Genomic DNA, 23861 nt, shown 5'->3' on the forward strand with positions numbered 1-23861 from the left:
AAGGAATGACTGACTGACTGAATGAATGAAGGACGGAAGGAAGGAATGAATGACTGAAGGAATGACTGACCGAATGAATGACTGAGGGAATGACTGAATGAATGAATGAAGGAAGGACGGAAGGAAGGAATGAATGACTGAATGGATGACTGACTGAATGAATGAGTGAAGGACGGAAGGAAGGAAGGAATGACTGACTGAATGACTGAAGGAATGAATGACTGAGGGAATGACTGACTGAACGAATGACTGAGGGAATGACTGAATGAATGAATGAAGGACGGAAGGAAGGAATGAATGACTGAATGGATGACTGACTGAATGAATGAGTGAAGGACGGAAGGAAGGAAGGAATGACTGACTGAATGACTGAAGGAATGAATGAATGAAGGACGGAAGGAAGGAATGAATGACTGAAGGAATGACTGACTGAAGGAATGAATGAATGAATGAAGGACGGAAGGAAGGAATGAATGACTGAAGGAATGACTGACTGACTGACTGGCTGAATGAATGAATGAATGAAGGGAAGGCTTCCCCACGGCCGCGGGCGGTTGGGCGGCCCGGGGGGCGGGACTTCCGGTCCTGGGGGGGGTGTCCGCCCGTCGTCACATCCGGTCCGCCCCCCTCCGTCCCCGACGTCACATCCGGTCCGGGCGTGTGGCGGGGCGCGCGCCCCCCCCGCTTCCGGCGTCACTTCCGGTCCGGGCCCGACCCGCGGCGATGTCGTTCGCCATCGCGGCCCTGGCCGCCTCCTACGGGTCCGGCTCGGGCTCCGACTCGGACGGGCAGGAGGAGGAGGACGACGAGGAGGAGGAGGAGGAGGAGGAAGGGGACCGACATCACCGCCGCCGTCATCGTCACCCCCAGCCCCAGCCCCGGCCCCGGCCCGCCGGCCTCCCCATCCGCGCCCCCGTCGTGGACTCCGCCCCGGAGGTGGCCGTCAGGGTGAGGGCCCGGCCGCTCCGCGCACTCACTCACTCACTCAGCCCCTCGCCTCTATCATCGTCATAATAACGATAATAACGGCATTTATTAAGCGCCTACTATGTGCCGAACGATGTTCTAATAATAGGGATGGTATTTGTTAAGCGCCTACTATATGTGCCAAGCACTGTTCTAAGCGCTGGGGAGAGGGCAGGCCGGCCCCATCTAGGGACGATCATTCATTCATTCCGTCTTCTTGATTCATAATAATAATGGTATTTAGTAAGCGCCTACTATGTGCCGAACGCTGTTCTAATAATAATGATGGTATTTGTTAAGCGCCTACTACGTGCCCAGCACTGTTCTAAGCGCTGGGGAGAGGGCAGGCCGGCCCCAGCCAGAGACGACCATTCATAGTCATTCATCCCATCGCCTTGATTCATAATAATAACAATAATAATGGCATTTATTAAGCGCCTACTATGTGCCGAACGCTGTTCTAATAATAATGATGGTATTTGTTAAGCGCCTACTACGTGCCCAGCACTGTTCTAAGCGCTGGGGAGAGGGCAGGCCGGCCCCACCCAGAGACGACCATTCATAGTCATTCATCCCATCGCCTTGATTCATAATAATAACAATAATAATGGCATTTATTAAGCGCCTACTATGTGCCAAACGCTGTTCTGATAATAGTGATGGTATTTGTTAAGCGCCTACTATATGTGCGAAGCACTGTTCTAAACGCTGGGGAGAGGGCAGGCCGGCCCCAGCCAGAGACGACCATTCATAGTCATTCATCCCATCGCCTTGATTCATAATAATAACAATAATAATGGCATTTATTAAGCGCCTACTATGTGCCGAACGCTGTTCTAATAATAATGATGGTATTTGTTAAGCGCCTACTACGTGCCCAGCACTGTTCTAAGCGCTGGGGAGAGGGCAGGCCGGCCCCACCCAGAGACGACCATTCATAGTCATTCATCCCGTCGCCTTGATTCATAATAATAACAATAATAATGGCATTTATTAAGCGCCTACTATGTGCCAAACGCTGTTCTGATAATAGTGATGGTATTTGTTAAGCGCCTACTATATGTGCGAAGCACTGTTCTAATCGTTGGGGAGAGGGCAGGCCGGCCCCAGCCAGAGACGACCATTCATAGTCATTCATCCCATCGCCTTGATTCATAATAATAACAATAATAATGGCATTTATTAAGCGCCTACTATGTGCCAAACGCTGTTCTAATAATAGTGATGGTATTTGTTAAGCGCCTACTATATGTGCGAAGCACTGTTCTAAGCGCTGGGGAGAGGGCGGACCGGCCCCACCCAGAGGCGATCATTCATTCATTCATTCCATCGTCTTGATTCATAATAATAATAAAATAATGGCATTTATTAAGCGCCTACTATGTGCCGAACGATGTTCTAATAATAGTGATGGTATTTGTTAAGCGCCTACTATATGTGCGAAGCACTGTTCTAAGCGCTGGGGAGAGGGCAGGCCGGCCCCAGCCAGAGACGACCATTCATAGTCATTCATCCCATCGCCTTGATTCATAATAATAACAATAATAATGGCATTTATTAAGCGCCTACTATGTGCCAAACGCTGTTCTAATAATAATGATGGTATTTGTTAAGCGCCTACTACGTGCCCAGCACTGTTCTAAGCGCTGGGGAGAGGGCAGGCCGGCCCCACCCAGAGACGACCGTTCATAGTCATTCATCCCATCGCCTTGATTCATAATAATAACAATAATAATGGCATTTATTAAGCGCCTACTATGTGCCAAACGCTGTTCTGATAATAGTGATGGTATTTGTTAAGCGCCTACTATATGTGCGAAGCACTGTTCTAAACGCTGGGGAGAGGGCAGGCCGGCCCCAGCCAGAGACGACCATTCATAGTCATTCATCCCATCGCCTTGATTCATAATAATAACAATAATAATGGCATTTATTAAGCGCCTACTATGTGCCAAACGCTGTTCTAATAATAATGATGGTATTTGTTAAGCGCCTACTACGTGCCCAGCACTGTTCTAAGCGCTGGGGAGAGGGCAGGCCGGCCCCACCCAGAGACGACCGTTCATAGTCATTCATCCCATCGCCTTGATTCATAATAATAACAATAATAATGGCATTTATTAAGCGCCTACTATGTGCCAAACGCTGTTCTGATAATAGTGATGGTATTTGTTAAGCGCCTACTATATGTGCGAAGCACTGTTCTAAACGCTGGGGAGAGGGCAGGCCGGCCCCAGCCAGAGACGACCATTCATAGTCATTCATCCCATCGCCTTGATTCATAATAATAACAATAATAATGGCATTTATTAAGCGCCTACTATGTGCCAAACGCTGTTCTGATAATAGTGATGGTATTTGTTAAGCGCCTACTATATGTGCGAAGCACTGTTCTAAGCGCTGGGGAGAGGGCGGACCGGCCCCACCCAGAGGCGATCATTCATTCATTCATTCCATCGTCTTGATTCATAATAATAATAAAATAATGGCATTTATTAAGCGCCTACTATGTGCCGAACGATGTTCTAATAATAGTGATGGTATTTGTTAAGCGCCTACTATGTGTGACAAGCATTGTTCTAAGCGCTGGGGAGACGGCAGGCCGGCCCCTCCCAGAGACGATCATTCATTCCGTCGTCTTGATTCATAATAATAAAATAATGGCATTTATTAAGCGCCTACTATGTGCCAAGCATTGCTCTAATAATAATGATGGTATTTGATAAGCGTCTACTATGTGCTAAGCACTGGGGAGAGGGCAGACCTGCCCCAGCCAGAGACGACCATTCATTCATCCCATCGTCTTGATTCATAATAATAATAATAATAATGGCATTTAGTAAGCGCCTACTATGTGCCAAACGCTGTTCTAATAATAGTGATGGTATTTGTTAAGCACCTACTATATGTGCCCAGCACTGTTCTGAGCGCTGGGGAGAGGGCAGACCGGCCCCACCCAGAGACGATCGTTTATTCATTCATTCCATCGTCTTGATTCATAATAATGATAATAATAATGGCATTTATTAAGCGCCTACTATGTGCCAAACACTGTTCTAATAATAGTGATGGTATTTGTTAAGCGCCTACTGTATGTGCCCAGCACTGTTCTAAGCGCTGGGGAGAGGGCAGGCCGGCCCCACCCAGAGACGATCGTTCATTCATTCCATCTTCTTTATTCATAATAATAATAATGGCATTTATTAAGCGCCTACTATGTGCCAAACACTGTTCTAATAATAATGATGGTATTTGCTAAGCGCCTACTATATGTGCCCAGCACTGTTCTAAGCGCTGGGGAGAGGGCAGACCGGCCCCACCCAGAGGCGATCGTTTATTCATTCATTCCATCATCTTGATTCATAATAATAATAATAACAGCATTTAGTAAGTGCCTCGTATGTGCCAAACACTGTTCTAATAATAGTGATGGTGCTTGTTAAGCGCCTACTATATGTGCCAAGCACTGTTCTGAGCACTGGGGAGAGGGCAGACCGGCCCCACCCAGAGGCGATCATTCATTCATACCATCTTCTTGATTCGTAATAATAATGGCATTTAGTAAGCGCCTACCGTGTGCCAAACACTGTTCTAATAATAGTGATGGTATTTGTTAAGCGCCTACTATATGTGCTAAGCCCTGTTCTGAGCGCTGGGGAGAGGGCAGACCGGCCCCACCCAGAGACGACCATTCATATTCATCCCATCGCCTTGATTCATAATAATAATAATAGTAGCATTTAGTAAGCGCCTACTGTGTGCCGAACACTGTTCTAATAATAGTGATGGCATTTGTTAAGCGCCTACTATATGTGCCAAGCACTGTTCTAAGCGCTGGGGAGAGGGCAGACCGGCCCCACCCAGAGACGACCATTCATTCATTCATCCCATCGTCTTGATTCATAATAATAATAATAATGGCATTTAGTAAGCGCCTACTATGTGCCAAACACTGTTCTAATAATAATGATGGTATTTGTTAAGCGCCTACTATGTGCCAAACACTGTTCTAATAATAATGATGGTATTTGTTAAGCGCCTACTACGTGCCAAGCACCGTTCTAAGCGCTGGGGAGAGGGCAGACCGGCCCCAGCCAGAGATGATCATTCATTCATTCATTCCATCGTCTTGATTCATAATAATAATAATAATAATGACATTTATTAAGCGCCTACTATGTGCCGAACACTGTTCTAGTAATAGTGATGGTATTTTTTTAGCGCCTACTATATGTGGCAAGCACTATTCTAAGCGCTGGGGAGAGGGCAGACCGGCCCCAGCCAGAGACAATCATTCATTCATTCATTCATTCCATCTTCTTGATTAATTATGGCATTTATTAAGCACCTCTTATGTGCCAAGCACTGTTCTAATAATAATGATGGTATTTGTTAAGCACCTACTATATGTGCCAAGCACTGTTCCAAGCGCTGGGGAGAGGGCAGACCGTCCCCACCCAGAGACGATCATTCATTCATTCATTCCATCGTCTTGATTCATAATAATAATGATAATAATGACATTTATTAAGCGCCTACTACGTGCCTAGCACTGTTCTAAGCGCTGGGGAGAGGGCAGACCGGCCCCACCCAGAGATGATCGTTCATTCATTCATTAACTCCATCGTTTTGATTAATGATAATAACAATGATGGCGTTTATTAAGCGCCTATTATATGCCAATTACTGTTCTAATAATAATAATGGTATTTACTCCTTCGTCCCCCTCTCCATCTTATATATGTATACATGTTTGTACATATTTATTACTCTATCTATCTATTTATTTATTTATTTATTTTACTTGTACATATCTATTCTATTCATTTCATTTTATTAGTATGTTTGGTTTTGTTCTCTGTCTCCCCTTTCTAGACTGTGAGCCCACTGTTGGGTAGGGACTGTCTCCATATGTTGCCAACTTGTCCTTCCCGAGAGCTTAGTACGGTGCTCTGCACACAGTAAGTGCTCAATAAATACGATTGATTGATTGATTGATTAAGTGCCTCCTATGTGCCAAGCACTGTTCTAAGCGCTGGGGAGAGAGCAGACCGGCCCCACTCAGAGATGATCATTCATTCATTGCATTGTCTTCATTAATAATAATATAATAATAATATTAATGCCATTTGTTAAGTGCTTACTATGTGCAAAGCCCGGTTCTAGGCGCTGGGGAGGTGATTGAGCGCTGACTGTGTGCAGAGCACTGGGGAGAGGACAGTTAGGCCCCAGATAATAATAATAATAATAATAATATTAATAATAATGGTATTTATTAAGCGCTTACTATGTGCCAAGCACTGTTCTAAGCGCTGGAGGGGGATACAAGGTGATCAGGTTGTCCCACGTGGGGCTCACAGTCTTCATCCCCATTTTCCAGATGAGGGAACTGAGGCTCAGAGAAGTGAAGCGACTTGCCCAAAGTCACACAGCTGACAGTTGGCGGAGCCGGGATTCGAACCCATGACCTCGGACTCCAAAGCCCGGGCTCTTTCCACTGAGCCAATCGGTCATTCATTCATTCGTTGAGCGCTGCCTGCGGGCAGCGCACTGGACTAAACACTTGGGAGGAACAGTTAGGCGACAGATAAAGACATTCTATATTCAGTCGCATTTATTGAGCGCTGACTGCGTGCAGAGCACTGCACTGAGCGCTCGGGGGAGGACAATTGGGCCGCAGAAACAGTCATTCATTCATTCAGTTCTATTTATTGAGTGCTGACCGTGTGCCGAGCACTGCACTAGGCGCTCAGGAGAAGACAGTTGGGCCACAGAGACAGTCGTTCATTCATTCAATTCTATTTATTGAGCGCTGACCACGTGCAGAGCACTGCACTAAGCGCTCGGGAGAGGACAGTTGGGCCGCAGAGACAGTCGTTCATTCATTCAATTCTATTTATTGAGCGCTGACCGTGTGCTAAGCACTTGGAAAGGTCCCCACGTCGCCCGTACCGTTATCCTCTTGCTTCCTCCTTCCGAGAGTCGGGAATGCCGCCCGTCCCGTCGGTTCCACGGTCGCACGGCTGCCCGGATCCGCGCTTTTTCCCGCCTCGACGATCGCATCCTCCGGACGATTGCCGTCCTCCCTGCCTCTTGTCTCGTCCCCCGTCCGATCCATACGGGTGACGTCATTCAATCGGCCGTATTTATCGAGCGTTTACCGTGTGCCGAGAGCACTGTACTAAGCGCTTATTAAAGTCACATCTCCGAGAGGCCTTCCCCGGTTGGCCCTCATTCCCCCGGTTCCCTCTCCTTTCTGCATCACCTTTGCATTTGGGCTGGCCCACTTTATTCTGCCCAACAGCATTTACTTCCATCTCCGTAATTCATCTATCATCAGCATCATCATCAATCGTATTTATTGAGCGCTTACTGTGTGCAGAGCACTGGACTAAGCGCTTGGGAAGTACAATATCTATATTAACGTATAATATTATAGACTGTGAGCCTTTTAGACTGTGAGCCCGCTGTTGGGTAGGGACCGTCTCTATATGTTGCCAGTTTGTACTTCCCAAGCGCTTAGTACAGTGCCCTGCACATAGTCAGCGCTCAATAAATACGATTGATGATATACTAATATATTATCAATCATCAATATTATTAACTATTAATATATTATAAAATACAATATCTATTATCTATTAATAGATGTATTAATAGATATTAATGGATATAATTATTAGAATTATAGAATTATTGATTATAATTACTAATTATAGAATTAGCTCTGCCCCCCCCCCGCCAGATCATAAGCGCCTCGTGGGCAGAGAACAGGTCTGCCGCATCGTCCTCTCCCAAGGGCACAGCGCTTTGTAAATCGGATTTATCGATCGACCGGTGATCGGTTCCTGGCGGACAGAGGTCACAGTGTAGTAGTAATGGTATTTATTAAGGGCTTGCTGTGCGCGGAGCATTGGACTAGGCGCCGGAATCAAATACACGGAGGGGAATTCCACGTGTTCCTCTTTCCTAAGCGGGAAAAACTCTGTTATATTCTCCCGTGCGCTCGGTTCGGAGCTCTGGCCAGAATCAGGGCTCAGTCAGTGGTTGATTGGAGGTTTTACACAGGACCACGCAAGCCGATGAGTTCCTCAAGAAAGACCGATTTCCTTTTGTATTTTTACCGCTTCTGCAGTTTATGGTTTGTTTCTTTCCTGTGCCATCTTCCTCGTTAGATTGGAAGGCTCGTGCCATATATTTTATGCTTCTGGCCTCGAAATTCTCCGGGCCCAGGGGTCCTTCAGTGAACTTCTGACAGCGGTGGAAAAACTTTCCTGGCCTGAGGGGCTTTTCCGCCCTGGGATTTTTTTTCTCTTTTGAAGGAGGGCGGAAATGAAAGCCCTAGATTTCTTTCTCCTTACAGCAAGTCACTCCACCAGAGCAATAGGGAAGGAAGGGAAATGAAATGCACGTCACCTCGATCCTTCTGGCTTTCCTCGGCCCGGGTCCTCGGGCCTGATACCTCCAAGGATTCTCCTGCTCCTTCCACCGCTATCCTTTTGGAAGAACACGCAGCAGAGTTTGCAGCGGTTTGAGAATTCACCCATCTTCTCCATTCGCATCGCTTAACTTCCCCCCCAAGTAAGCCAGAAAGACCCTTTTCTTAAAAAGGAAAGTCACCGAGAAAGAGGGAGTAACCTCCAAAGTATCATCTCCACCGTGCACTTAATGCAAAACTCTTTCCCCCGCAAATAAAACTGCGTGCCTAGGTTTTTTCTCTTTTCCGTCAGCCCTTCCGTTGGAAGTAAATCCATTCGACAAAGACCTTTTTTTTGAACTTGACAGAAAGCGAGCCGTTTTGTAACTCAGCGAGAAACGTCAGGCCTTTTATAAAGCGATTATCATTTAGCGTTTCTCATAGGAGTCATTTAGAATCGCCGAGGGATAGACCGCATAAGTCTCTGTGACCATGGGATGGCCTCATTTGCCACACGTTATTCCTTATAGATGATTAAAGCCGAGAAGAAATCCTGTGTGATTCGCCCTGTCCATTTTCCTTGCTTGCTTAATTGGCCTTAAATCCTCTGGGGGCTTAGGAATGAGGGAATGGTATTGCCCGGGCCTTTCTAACTAAATGCAGACTATGTTTGTTTGCAGGATTGTTTTTCCGTTTTCTCGTGTAATTTTTGAGTCGGAATTAGCTCTTCTACTCTTTAATACTCTTAACTCCTGGACCTGCCCGATTTCGGAAGGTGCTTGCAAAATTTGGGGCAGGGGATTTCTGAAGAAAATACACATTACTCTTCCAAACTGCACGTTCGTGGACCTGCAAAGGGGACTAGCTATCAGCGTCCGCGCGTCTTGAGAGAAGGCTTAATTTCCCCGCTCAATTGTCCATCCCTCCAAGAAGCCGCCTACCGAGTTTAAACTTTTTCCTCGGGCTCTGAACTCGCCTCTCACCTGAAATTCCCTTTTCCACCTATTCGATGTCAGGATTCCCATCGTGACCTGTTTAGGTTCGCCTAGTTCGTTCTTTCATTCATTCATCCACATTTATTGAGCGCTTACTGTGTGTGGGGCACTGTACTAAGCGCTTGGAAAGTACCATTCAGCGATAAAGAGAGACAATCCCTGCCCACACCGGGCTTACGGTCTAGAAGAGGGGAGACAGACATCAGAACGAGTAAACAGTGGAATTTTCCGTACTTACCACGGGGATTTCCAGGAGAAATGTGTCTCTTCCAAATGTTGCCCAGTTCTAGTGGTGTCTCATCCGAACTTGTCTTCAGTTGGGTTTTGTTTGATTTTTTTTGTTTTGTTTTTTAACCTCAGTCGATTGTATTTGCCCGGGGTCTTCGGAGCAGTCTACCAAGATACTGGGGGAGGATACTAGAGTTAGGTGTTATTATCTCGACTTGCAAGGAACTTGACGGGTTATCGCCCTCGTAGAAAGAGCTTGGGCATCAGAGGATGCGAGTTCTAATCCCAGCTCTGCCCCTCGCCTGCTGTGTGACTTGGGGCGAGGGGGTTCGCTGACTGTTTTCCCTCCTACTTAGACTGTTTGTCCATCTGGGGCAGGGACCGTGTCCAACCCGATCAACTCGAGTCAACCCCAGCGTTTAGAACGGGGTTTGACACAGAGTAGGGGCTGACCAATCAATCCATCGATTCATGATACTTACTGAGCGTCTACTGTATGCGGAGCGTTGTACGAAGCGCCCAGGAGAGTTGGTAGAGATACCAACAGAGTGGGTAGACGTGCCCCCCGCCCGCAAAAAGCTCACGATCTAGAAAGTACCGGAAAAAATAAAGATTTCTTTGGGGAATGTCTCCTACAAAAAGAGGGATTTCACCACGAGAAGGGGTGAGGATGTGGTATTGCAGATTTGAAGAGCGAGGCAGAAAAGTTGAGGCTTCTTGAGTGCAGGGCACTGTATTGGACACGCTCTGGATTTTGTTCAGTTCTTTGAGCAGCTTAATTATTATTATTATTGTTAAGCGCTTTTTAGGTGCCAAGCATTGAATTAAGCACCGGGGTAAATAAATACACATCCGTCCAGCCTCTGTCTCACATGGGGTTCTGGCTTGGGTCAAATGCTCCCTATTTTCCCAACAATGTTTAGCCAAATCGTGGGCTACAGGAGGAGTGATTGTATCTGTCAGCGTTGTAAGGGAGGATCACAACAACCAGCCCTGTGTTCATTTTCAGGGCATGACCGTCAAGAATAGGTTGGCTTTTGTTTTGTTTTTATCATTCATCTTTTGCCCCAGAAACATTCTGCGGGTAGTTGGGAAGATCGGACTTGTATTTTTGGTGTGTAGTACGATAGCAAGCTCGGTGTCTCTCGTGCCGTGTTCCCCGGACAAAAGGTGGGAGTATTAGGTTCGACCCCGTGAATGTAGTGGCTGTCTTTATTCTGGGTCGCTGAATTGGAAAAGTCACGGGCTAAAAAAAAGAACGGGATTCTTCGGTCTCCCTGAACCCCCTCGCCTCCTCCGGAAGAGAGGAAATCAGTAGTTAATCATATTTATTAAGCGCCGTGTGCAGAGCACTGTGCTAAGTGCTGCGAGAGACTACCCAGATGGGAATTGTTAATGGTCCCTGACCTTGGAGGGGTGTCACAGTCTAAGAACTAAATAATACTGTGAGTGTTTTGGCAGGAATCGTGTCTCATTGGAGTTTGTCTTGGACTCAATTCCTAACTTCCCGGAAAATAGCATTTGATGCCTAGATCTTCCCGAACTTTAAAAATGGGGTTCACTGTGTAATTTTTCGTGCCTCCATGTAGATGGATATTGATTTGTTCCGCTGTTTGGTAACTCTGGAGAGGTTCAGTTTACCTTCTGCTGATTCATCTGGATGGTAAAACGGACAATTTTCACGAATGACTAGTGGAGAAGCAGCGTGGCTCAGTGGAAAGAACACGGGCTTTGGAGTCAGAGGTCATGGGTTCAAATCCCGCTTCCGCCACGTGTCTGCTGTGTGATCTTGGGCAAGTCACTTAACTTCTCTGGGCCTCAGTTACCTCATCTGTAAAATGGGCATTAACACTGTGAGCCCCACGTGGGACAACCTGATCACCCTGTATCCTCCCCAGCACTTAGAACAGTGCTTTGCACATAGTAAGTGCTTAACAAATGCCAATTATTATTATTATTTTTTTTATCCATTGTACCAACCTGTTACCCTCTACTGATCGACTGAAAAGTCAAGTATTTGGCAGATTGGAATGAGTGATTTTATCCATTATACTAATTTGTTAATCTACTTAAACTCTTGTGTCTTCTCCACTTTCAAAACCCTTATTTAAACCATATTAAAATCCCATCTCTTCCAAGAGATGTCTCCCCCCACTAAGCCCTCATTTCTTTGACTCTCTCTCCCCGTTAGGTCACCCTCACACTTGGATTTGTACCCTTTATTCAGAAGCAGCCTGCAATAAATAGTGGAAAGAGCGTGGACCTGGGTTCTAATCCTGGCTCTGCCATGTGCCTGCTGTGTGTCCGTGGGCTAATCACTGAACTTCTCTGTGCTTTCGTTACCTCAGCTGTAAAATCGGGATTCAATCCTGCTCCCTCCTACTTTAGACTGTGAAGCCCTTGTGGGACAGGGACTGTGACCAACCTGATTAACCTATATCTATCCCAGCGCTTAGACCAGTGTTTGGTGTATATTAAGTGTTTACCAAGTACTGTAATGATTTATTCAATCAATCAATCAATCGTATTTATTGAGCGCTTACTGTGTGCAGAGCACTGTACTAAGCGCTTGGGAAGTACAAGTTGGCAACACATAGAGACGGTCCCTACCCAACAGTGGGCTCACAGTCTAGTCATTCCACCTTCAGCATTTATGTTTATCTCCGTTATTTATTTTAATGTCTGTGTCCCCCTTCTAGACCGTAAGCTGCTTTTGGGCAGGGAACAGGACTACGTACCCTGTTATAATAATAATAATAATTATGATGGTACTTGTTAAGTGCTTACTGTGTGCCCAGGACTGATCTAAGCCCTGGGGTAGATACAGGGTAATCAGGTTGTGGGCTCACAGTCTTAATCCCCATTTTACAGATTGAGGCACAGAGCAGTGAAGTGACTTGCCCAGAGTCGCCCAGCTGACAAGTGGCGGAGCCGGGATTTGAACCCACGACCTCTGACTCCCGAGCCCCTGCTCTTTTCACTAAGCCACGCTGCTTTTCTAAAAAAAAAATCACACAGTCCTTCGAGCTGGAATCGAATCCGCGATCTAAGGATTCACCACTACAGTCCTCCGCTCTACCAGCTGAGCTGAATTCCCCCAAGTGCTTAGTACAGTTTTATTCATTCATTCAATCGTGTTTATTGAGCGCTTACTGTGTGCAGAGCACTGTACTAAGCGCTTGTTATGCAAACAGTAACCGCCTAATAAACATGATTGGTTGGTTGATTGACCCCCTCCACATGGGTGTTGGATAACTGCTACTGCCGTGACCAGTAGTTTTTGCTCACTTCATCAGTCGTATTTATTGAGCGCTTAGTATGTGCAGAGCACTGTACTAAGCGCTTGGGAAGTACAAATTGACAACATATAGAGACAGAGCTCACTTCTGAAATAATGTTAGGTACATCTAGGAAACGGTCGTAATACAGATGGGTAGGAGAGCCTGTTGATTTCCAGGCATACGTGGACGGTGGAAATGCTGCTGGCTCGCTGGAGAGGATAAGGGATAAGGATAAGAGGAAAAGCAACAGGGCATTTGAAGAAATGGAAATTTAGGGTTCTGGACTAAGTTCAATCGCTAACAGATCCCTTTGTACGGTCGAACAAAAAGCACATAGAGAGGAGAGCCAGAGCTTATTAAATTTCATCTGGGCCCCGGGCATGACACTGTTGCTTTTATAGTCAGGAGAGGAAAAAAAAATAATAATGAATAGCAAAGAGGGTTTATTTTCAACTGGAACCAATTCACCAGATATTGCCTACCGAAATTATTTGTTTTGATCTTTGACGGCAGCTGACGTGCATTCCTTTTAACTGAAGGGAAATTTGGCCAGGTTTCCATAGTGAGTATAATCGTAGGTGGGATTAAAAGCGCCAGGATGGGTAATATGCCATTATCATCCACAGGAAAGTTGCGTAAAATCCGTGGTATTAATGTTGATTAATTTCGTTTCTTTCAGGAGGATGTGGAGACGGGAGTTCATCTTGACCCTGCCATCAAGGAAGTTCAGTACAATCCCTCCTATGAGACGATGTTTGCTCCTGAAGTAAGAAAGTCCAGTTTTGTTTTTTAAACTTGACGATCTGTATTCTGCCCCCCGGGACGTTTAGCCGGGGGGCTAAAGTCGGCATCTAAACAAGCGGTGTGCTTGTTGGGGAGTGCGACTTGAAAAATCGTATCCGCTCAGGTTATCTTTTCAAAGGGATGGGGTATAAATGCTTAATGATGAGTAAACCTGCCTTCAGTAAATGAAAGTGGAAACCTCCAGATAAAGGAAAAAATAATTTCCCTGTGACAAAAGCCATCGCTTTCTGTGTATGAGTCTGAGCTGTTGTGGGTTATGATATTTGTAAGTGGCTAAGAATTTCAAGCCTGAAATTCCCTTTGTTGCAGGCAAATATTAAATCGTTTTTAAAATGGAGTTATCTGAACTAAGAACCTTTTGTGGATATTAAGAGATTATTCATAAAAGTTTCTAGTCTTAGGTTCAGTTATCCCCTTCCCCTCACCCGTCGGAGGCTAAAATCCTTTGAAACCGGCAAATACTTCTGCGATGGTTTCCACACTTAAAATATTACCCAAAGCTAATTAAACAGGCGTGTCTCTGCTCCCTAGAAGGTTTACAGTCTTAAGTGACATGAAGAAGGATGAATAAACGTTGAGTTGCCCTAGACATAAGTCTGTAGCAATTTTGAGAGGGAACGTTAAAGAAGGATCGCAGGCAAGAAATGAAAAGTAACGTGAACATTTAGGTACAAATTCAAAAACTGAAGTGGAAAATGGGTTATTTTTTAGTAAAGTGGGAAGCGGTAGTGACAGTAAGGATAGTCATTCCACTTAGGCAGGACTTTGTGGAAGAGTTGAGATTTCAAGAGTATGTTTGAACCAAGAAAGAAGGCGGGCCGGTTGGTGCCGTGAATTGAAGGAGGGGTCTACGGTTTGGGGAAGCACTGCGTAAAAGGAAGCAGCGTGGCTTGGAAATCAGGCGGTGGGCTCTAATCCCGTCTCCGCCACTTGTCAGCTGTGTGACCTTGGACAAGTCACTTCACTTCTCTGTGCCTCAGTTCCCTCATCCTTAAAATGGGGATGAAGACGGTGAGCCCCCACGTGAGACCACCTGATCACCTTCTATCTCCCCCAGCGCTTAGAACAGTGCCCGGCACGTTGGAAGCGCTCAACAAAATACCGTCATTATTATTATAAAAGCAGCCAAATGGGGCAGAGAGTCGGTTTACCCGAGCGGAGAAGCGCTCATGGGCTGAGAAGCAGATGGTCCTCAGCCGCTTGGGGAGGAACATTGAAATCGAAGCTTGTGGTGAAAGAGTCCAGTTTCATTGGCCGTCTTTGTCATTTAATCGTGCTAGAACTATTCCTCGTCATTTGCCATCCTGGTCACCGTTAGCGTCGGAACGATTGGGAGCGCATAATACGTTCAAGTCAATCGTACTGTCTGCGGAGCACTGTACTGAGCGCTTGGAAAGTACAGTACAGCCATAAAGAGAGACAATCCCTGTCCACAACGGGTTTTTCGGTCTAGAGGAACGCCACCACCCTTCAGATCGCTCTAACTTGTCAAGCCCTGGACTCCCTCTTTTCCGGGAACGTGTCTCCCAAATCTGTTATAGTGCTCACTCCCAAGCACTTAGTACAAGGCCCTGCACACAGTGAGTGCTCAATAAATCCGATCAAGGGATCTATGTGTGAAGGGGCCAGAAGATTCCACGTTTTCTGCTTCGTTTTGCTGGAATTGGAAGGCTGGTGGTTAGCTTGCAGTCATTCGAATTTGTGGTTTGTACAGTAAACGACTTTAAAACAGTACCTGCCATTTTCCCGGTTGTTATAGTGCCACGAGGAAAGAAACAGGTGAGAAAAAGGTGGCAGCGGAGCCGAGTTGGGGGAAGAAGGGAGGTGAGGAGATAATTTCGGTGCAAAACAGAGATGGGGGAGAACGTCCAGTCTGGGAGGATGGGGCTTGTCTAGGAAGAGAGGGAAAGAGAGGGTTTTTTTTTTTTAACAATGTAAGTTTCCCTAATTCATATTGATCCCCAACTATTCAGTACTCAAAATTAGAGATCAATCAGTGGTATTGGAGTGCTCACCGTGTGCAGGGTACTGAACTAAGCGCTTGGGAGAGTGCAGTGGAATGGAATAGGTAGACATGCTTCCTGCCCAAAACAAGCTCACTGGCTAGAGGGGGAGACGGACATTAAAATCAATTATTGGATATGTCTGGTAGGGCCGAGGGTGGGGTACAAATTCAAGTGCAAGGGTGATGAGAGGAAGTGGGGGAAATAAAGGCTTAATTGAGGAAGGTTTTTTTTTGGAGATGTGCATTGAACGCGGGGAGATTGATGGTCTGTTGGAACCCATGTTGGAGCCATTGTGGGTTCTAATCCCAGCTCCGCCGCTTGTCTGCTGTGTGACCGTGGGCAAGTCACTTGACTTCTCTGTGCCTCCGTTTCCTCATCTCTAAAATGGGGATTAAGACTGTGAGCCCCGCGTGGGACACCCCTGTTTTTTTACTACGGCCCTTGGTGCTTGGGCCGTAGTAAGCACTTAGCAAATACTAAAATTATTATCATTGTTACCACAGAGGTGAATGGAGTCCCAGGCCGGGGGGTGGTCGTTGGGAAAGGGGTCAGCGGCGAGATAATAATAATAATAATGATAATGGCATTTATTAAGCGCTTACTATGTGCAGAGCACTGTTATAAGCGCTGGGGAATTTACAGGGTGATCGGGTTGTCCCACGTGGGGCTCACAGTCTTCATCCCCATTTTACAGATGAGGGAACTGAGGCCCAGAGAAGTGAAGTGACTTGCCCAAAGTCACACAGTTGACAAGTGGTGGAGCCGGGATTTGAACCCGTGACCTCTGACTTCAAAGCCCGGGCTTTTTCCACTGAGCCACGCTGCTTCTCTAGATAGATAGATGAAATAGATGATGAACTAGAGATAGATGAAATAGAAGTTCAGTAAGTAGGTCGGCAGGAGAGGAGCAAAGTGATCGTGCTTAGAGAAGCGGCGTGGCTCAGTGGAAAGAGCCCGGGCTTTGGAGTCAGAGGTCATGGGTTCAAATCCCGGCTCCCCACTTGTCAGCTGTGTGGCTTTGGGCAAGTCACTTAACTTCTCTGGGCCTCAGTTACCTCATCTGTAAAATGGGGATTGAGAGACTGTGAGCCCCCGGTGGGACAACCTGATCGCTTTGTAACCTCCCCAGCGCTTAGAACAGTGCTTTGCACATAGCGCTCAATAAATGCCATTTAAAAAAAAAGTCCACAAGGTAAGGGGGGGAACTGATTGAAAGCTCGAGCCAATAATCAATCAATCAATCAATCAATCAATCGTATTTATTGAGCGCTTACTATGTGCAGAGCACTGTACTAAGCGCTTGGGAAGTACAAATTGGCAACACATAGAGACAGTCCCTACCCAACAGTGGGCTCACAGTCTAAAATGGGGAGACAGAGAACAGAACCAAACATACCAACAAAATAAAATAAATAGGATAGAAATGTACAAGCAAAATAAATAAATAAATAAATAAATAGAGTAATAAATATGTAGTGAGGAGGTCCTGTTTAATGTGGCAGTGGCTAGATAACCCCCGGAGATTCCCGAAGAGTGGGGAGTGGCGGACTGAATGTTTTTGCAGAAAAACGATCTGGGCAGCGGAGTGAAGTAAAGAGTGGAATCAATCGTATTTATTGAGCGCTTCCAATATGCAGAGCACTGTACTGCGAGCTTGGGCGATTACCGTGCAACAGATGAGGGGAGGCAGAGAGGTCAGGGAGAAGACAGTGGAGGACTCAAGGTAGGATCTAAGTGCCTGAATCGGTGTAGTAGCCGTTTGGATGGAGAGGAAAACGGAAGATTTTAGTGATGTTGTGAAGGCAGAAACAAATAGGATTTGATGACGTATTGAATATGTGGGTTGAATCCTATATCGAGGGCAGATCACCCTGTTAAGTGCTTGGGAATACAGTATAACAGATTCTGTCGACGTGTTTCCTGCCCACGAGGAGCTTACGGTGTAGGGGTATATGAGAGAGATGACTTGAGGCTCTCACCATCATCATCAGTGATATTTATTGAGCACCTCCTCTGTGCAGAGCACTTGGGAGAGTGCAACGCGACAGAGTAGGTTGACGTTCCCTGCCCACAACAAACCTAGACTAAAGGGGGAGACACATTAAAATAAACTAAAATATCTGATTTATAGCTATGCACATGGGTAATACGAAGGGCAGAGGCTCGTGAGTCAGGGAGAATATCGGTGTCGTCTACAGTGATGGAAAAGACGGCGGAGGGCCGAACGTGTTCTGGACAAATTAAGTTTGGGGTGTCTAAAGGGCATCCAGGTAGAGATGTCCCGAAGGCAGGAGGAAATGCCGAACGGAGGAATTATTCATTTAGTTACCGAGACCTCGGCAATTCCCGAAGATACAGCCGTGCTGTGCATCTTGAAAGCGTGGATGTATCTCAGAGGGCCTTGCCGTGGGGAACCTTTTCCTCATCATCATCATCATCATCAATCGTATTTATTGAGCGCTTACTATGTGCAGAGCACTGTACTAAGCCCTTGGGAAGTACAAATTGGCAACATATAGAGACAGTCCCTACCCAACAGTGGGCTCACAGTCTAAAAGGGGGGAGACAGAGAACAAAACCAAACATACTAACAAAATAAAATAAATAGAATAGATATGTACAAGTGAAATAGACTTTCCCGCCGTTGGTTAGATTCCCTTCTACAACCAGCCCTGGAAGGATCACCAATCCCCACAGGAAAGTGCAGACTCGTCTATGGATCCCTTCCCATCCTCACTTCATCCCTCCCGTCGCTTTCCCTTCTGTTATTCCCGGGGACCTTCTTGATTTCCTCCCACGGCACCTTCCCTTCTGTTATTCCCGGGGACTTTCTGGATTGCCTCCCACTCTTCCCAGTTGGGCAGTTGGGAAGAGATTTTTCCCTAAACCGAGGACGCGTGAGGCCCCTGCCGAAGCCGTGCACAGCGGTCACTGGGGCCGGCAGGAGGGGGCGGGAAAATGCCGCCGAGTCCCTTCTGTCCGTCCGGGATCCCGAGGGTCGGGAGCCCGAGTCCCAGCCCCTCGTCCTTGGCCGGACGGCAGGGAGCCGGCTCCACGTGACCCCCCCCCCGTCGCTACCCTCTCCCCATCCCCATCTTCCCTCACCTCTGCTCCTGCTCCGACTTTTTGCCGGCTCTCTTCGCCCCGGGCATGACTTCAACCCAGAGGCAGCTGCCGAAGAGAGCCGGAGCCCAAAGAGATCCGTGAGCGGACTCCAAGCCGCCGATCGCTCCTCCACCGTTCCCATTCCCCGGAGCTCGGAAGACGTCGGTTGGTTGAAAAGCGATGGGAAGGGGGAAGACGGGATGCGGGGGAGAGGGGGAGGCCACCTAAGACAGCCCAGGAACTCTGGCCTTTTCCGCCTCTAACCCGCGTCCTACCTCAGGCCCGAGCCACCAGCCAGAGCGGAGAATCCGACCCGCCGGTCCGATAAGGAAGCCACCAAGGGGAAGGAACCTCCCTCTGATGATTAGAAATAATGTTGGCTTACAGATCCAAACGAGGGCAGCAAGTAAGGCCTCACGTAGCTCCGGACTTGGTGCTGCGGTTGTCTGGAACCGGGGATATTGCCGTTTTTTTTTTTTTACAAAAATGATCCTTAAGCTCGGTTTAATGACGTCATTGAAACGTTATTTACAAAGATTGCTGTAAATACAAGACTATAAACAAGCCGTCCGGATTGCTCAGTAGATTTCACTGCTGCTACCTTTACTTACTGTATTGTTTTCGAATCACGACGACTGATTGCCGACGACCTGCCGATTCACGTCTGAGGTGCCTTTAAAGATGATTGCTTACTCGAAAGGGCCTGCAAAGCTACTTTCCGGGCTTTTATTCTGGGGCCGCTACTGAAAGGCAGATGTGTTTTGCGTGGCTATCGATAACTTTGTCATTATCCTAGTGTTTGCGGGGGAAAGAAAATAAACGGTAAAAGTTGAGGGAGGGGGGAAGTTGGATTAGGTTTGACTCTCAAGTGAAGATAATCAGATTATTCTAGTGACAACCGGTGACGTGGACTCAGAGGCCACCCCTTCTCCCCCCTATTTTGACCAGATCTGTCTCTTCCCCCCTTTCTGTGGTAATTCGGCAAATTGTACAAGTCCTAGCCATGGGGCACATATTGTGGGGTGGTTATAATTCAGAGTGTGGTAGTTCCCCCCTGTAGTTTGTCCTGTTTTAATCATCTAATGGATTGCTATTCTTGGCTATAAAGTAGAAGCAATGCTTTTGAAAATGGTGACTAGTAAGAATCATCACTTTTTTGACCGAAACATTGGTTAAACTAGATTCGAACTGCAGGAAGGAAGTGCTTTTCACCAGTTATCTACCCTCAGTAGGTCCATTTTTGAGATGTCGGGAAAGAGCCAGATTGTCTCCTAATGTCCGCAATTGGTTTCTACCCACTTCCAGTCAGGCCTGTGCCTGCTAAAAGCCTCACGTAGCTTAGTTCAGCCATGTAAAATCCGGTAAATGGTTAAAACTCTTCGGTGAAGCCTGCATGATTGGGGCTTGTCAGTTGCCCCCTAATTATCTTTCCAGCATTAAAAACTTGCCAATTTGTAGATGAGTAATGAACCCGAGGAAAGCTTTTGGGGGAATAATAATAATAATAATGATGGTATTTGTTAAGCGCTTACCATGTGCAAAGCACTGTTCTAAGCGCTGGGGAGGTTACAAGGTGATCGGGTTGGGGGGCTCACAGTTTTAATCCCCGTTTTGCAGATGAGGGAACTGAGGTACAGGGAAGTGAAGTGACTTGCCCAAAGTCACACAGCTGACAGTTGGCGGAGCTGGGATTTGAACCCGTGACCTCCGACTCCAAAGCCCGGGCTCTTTCCGTGATGCTTCACATAAGCATCTTATACCCGAGTTGTTTGCTAAACTTTAATGCACTGAGCCATCATGGGCTTAAAATCACAGCTGCTGAGCAGGAAAGTTATTTTCCAGGAACTGGAACCGAGCTCGATTCAGACAGCCTTGAAGGGGTATGATTTCTTTGGAGCGGATTTCTAATAAGATGAGCAGATTCGGCCGCAGTGATTGCTTTCTCAATTTTCATTTTTAATTCCCTGTAAAGTTGAATTTGTGACACATTTCAGTTTGTAACTAGGAGATTTAAGGGTGGGTAACTTAAAACCACCGAGGGAGAGGTTTTCCTCCGTAAAATATATCGGGGAAGCATGTTTTTTTTAATCGCGGTGCATCTGTTTTCAAGTAAGTATTTGCCACAGTGTGCCAGAGTAAACGGGCCACAGTGCAGTAACAGTTTGAAGCTCCACGCACCAAGGGAACGAGTGGCTGATGACACCCAGATCTACATCTCTGCCCCTGCTCTCTCCCCCTCCCTCCAGGCTCGCATCTCCTCCTGCCTTCAGGACATCTCCATCTGGATGTCCGCCCGCCACCTAAAGCTCAACATGTCGAAGACTGAGCTCCTTGTCTTCCCTCCCAAACCTTGTCCTCTCCCTGACTTTCCCATCTCTGTTGACGGCACTACCATCCTTCCCGTCTCACAAGCCCGCAACCTTGGTGTCATCCTCGACTCCGCTCTCTCATTCACCCCTCACATCCAAGCCGTCACCAAAACCTGCCGGTCTCAGCTCCGCAACATTGCCAAGATCCGCCCTTTCCTCTCCATCCAAACCGCTACCCTGCTAATTCAAGCTCTCATCCTATCCCGTCTGGACTACTGCACTAGCCTTCTCTCTGATCTCCCACCCTCGTGTCTCTCTCCACTTCAATCCATACTTCATGCTGCTGCCCGGATTATCTTTGTCCAGAAACGCTCTGGACATATTACTCCCCTCCTCAAAAACCTCCAATGGCTACCGATCAATCTGCGCATCAGGCAGAAACTCCTCACCCTGGGCTTCAAGGCTGTCAATCACCTCGCCCCCTCCTACCTCACCTCCCTTCTCTCCTTCTACTGCCCAGCCCGCACCCTCCGCTCCTCCACCACTAATCTCCTCACTGTACCTCGCTCTCGCCTGTCCCGCCATCGACCCCCGGCCCACGTCATCCCCCGGGCCTGGAATGCCCTCCCTCTGCCCATCCGCCAAGCTAGCTCTCTTCCTCCCTTCAAGGCCCTGCTGAGAGCTCACCTCCTCCAGGAGGCCTTCCCAGACTGAGCCCCTTCTTTCCTCTCCCCCTCGTCCCCCTCTCCATCCCCCCGTCTTACCTCCTTCCCTTCCCCACAGCACCTGTATATATGTATATATGGTTGTACATATTTATTACTCTATTTATTTATTTTACTTGTACATTTCTATCCTACTTATTTTATTTTGTTGGTATGTTTGGTTCTGTTCTCTGTCTCCCCCTTTTAGACTGTGAGCCCACTGTTGGGTAGGGACTGTCTCTATGTGATGCCAATTTGTACTTCCCAAGCGCTTAGTACAGTGCTCTGCACATAGTAAGCGCTCAATAAATACAATTGATTGATTGATTGATTGAGTGGAGGAGGCCGACAAAAGAACCTTCTGGAAGCCCCTCCATCGCTCTCAGCCGACGAGGAGCCCATGATAGCCCCCAACTCCGTCCCCACACCACCCCTGACCCGTTCCGATTGCATCCTGCTAACGTGGAGTCTTTCAGCTAAACGTGCTTCTCGAAATAGCTAATTCAAAACGGCTCTAAGGGACATTGAGAAAACACTCGATAACTGTTCTTCCTGCTTTGCTTTTTTCTTCACCTCTGCGTGCTTTTCTGTTTTCTCGGCTCGCACGCTTCCACGTTGCAGTTTGGGCCCGAAAACCCATTCAGGACTCAGCAGATGTCAGCTCCTAGAAACATGCTCTCCGGCTACGCCGAACCAACTCACATCAACGATTTCATGTTCGAACAGCAGAGGAGGACTTTCGCAACCTACGGTAAGGTACCGTCAAGTCTGGCCTCCCACCTGGAAGAGCGAATTTTCCCTCCCAAAGTGTGTACTTCTGTTTCACCTTCTGGTTTTTAATCCACAGAGCTCAAATGTTTGGTAGGACAGTGTCTAGATGCGCTTAATTTGGTTGAATGCCTAGCTCTTGGTTGCTTGTCTTGAATGCAGCTGACTTGCGGAGCCTGGGTTCCGTCCGGCAAGTTAGGCGTTTAAGAAAATTTTGATAAACAGGATAAGAAGACTCTGTAGGCTCTCTCTCCCCAAATCCTTATTTTAGATAAGTTTCTTGATTACTTTTAAGTTTCCAAAATTAATTATGAGATGGCTTCAGAGGGGTAGAAATCATCCTCGGTATTTAAGGTGTGCGTAAGCATTCCCCTAGTGTTAGGGCTTGGATTCATGTTGGACATTCTGGTGTGCCAAAAACTGTAGAATCAGTACAACTAAAACACAGAGCAAGTGAAATTGGGGCGAGAGTTGCGGGAGAGGATTCATTCATTCATTCAGTCATGTTTATTGAGCGCTTACTTTGTGCAGAGCACTGTGCTAAGCTCTTGGGAGAGTTCAGTATAACAACAGTCACATTCGCCACCCACAAGCTCACAGTCTAGAAGAGGAGACAGACCTTAATATAAATAAATAAATTACGGATATGGGCAGCTATTGAGGTATGTGCTGTGAGGATTGGAGGGAGGATGAAAGAAGGGAGCGGGAGAAGAGGAAAGGAGGGCTTCGTCAGGGAAGGCTTTTTGGAGATCTCTCGGAGGATATTGAGTCGTCCTCTAAAAGAACAGACGAGCCGCTGTTCATTTATGAAGTCTTCGGGAGCAAGAGCGTGCTCGGAGCAGTCCATTCCCATTCCTGCTCCGTGGCTAAGAGGAAAGAGCCCGGGCTTGGGAGTCAGAGGTCGTGAGTTCAAATCCCGGCTCCGCCACTTGTCTGCTGTTTCATCTTAGGCCGGTCACTTCTCTTCTCTGTGCCTGTAAAATGGGGATTAAGACTGGGAGGCCCACGTGGGGCAGGGACTTTGGCGAATCTGGTTTCCTTGCATCCACCCCGGTGCTTAAAGTAAGCACTTAAAATACCGCAGTTATTGTTATTTTTTAGTATTATAACAGGTACAATAAGGAGTGTTGGCCGACATAGGGGAGCACATTTCCAAACACTCTTAAAATTTTCTGTACAATGTGCAATGATAACAATAATAATAATGATAATTGTGGTACTCATTAAGCACGTATCCGCCAATTCTGGTGCATGGCACCCACCTGAGGGTCCTTACAG

At 47.0% G+C, this 23861-nt stretch overlaps 1 protein-coding gene across 1 annotated transcript in view; it reads left to right on the forward strand.

The window, feature by feature from the left end:
- Positions 1-709: 709 nt before the first annotated feature.
- CDC40 (cell division cycle 40) overlaps positions 710-23861 on the forward strand; it is a 39866-nt gene continuing 16714 nt past the window's right edge. Inside the window, exons 1-3 of the mRNA XM_038760749.1 lie at positions 710-948; positions 13567-13653; positions 22437-22566. Of these exons, the coding sequence (XP_038616677.1) occupies positions 724-948; positions 13567-13653; positions 22437-22566 (442 nt within the window). The 5' untranslated portion in view covers positions 710-723. The remainder of the gene's footprint in view (positions 949-13566; positions 13654-22436; positions 22567-23861) is intronic.

Source organism: Tachyglossus aculeatus, chromosome 19 (assembly GCF_015852505.1).
Source record: "Tachyglossus aculeatus isolate mTacAcu1 chromosome 19, mTacAcu1.pri, whole genome shotgun sequence".
Taxonomy (NCBI): domain Eukaryota; kingdom Metazoa; phylum Chordata; class Mammalia; order Monotremata; family Tachyglossidae; genus Tachyglossus; species Tachyglossus aculeatus.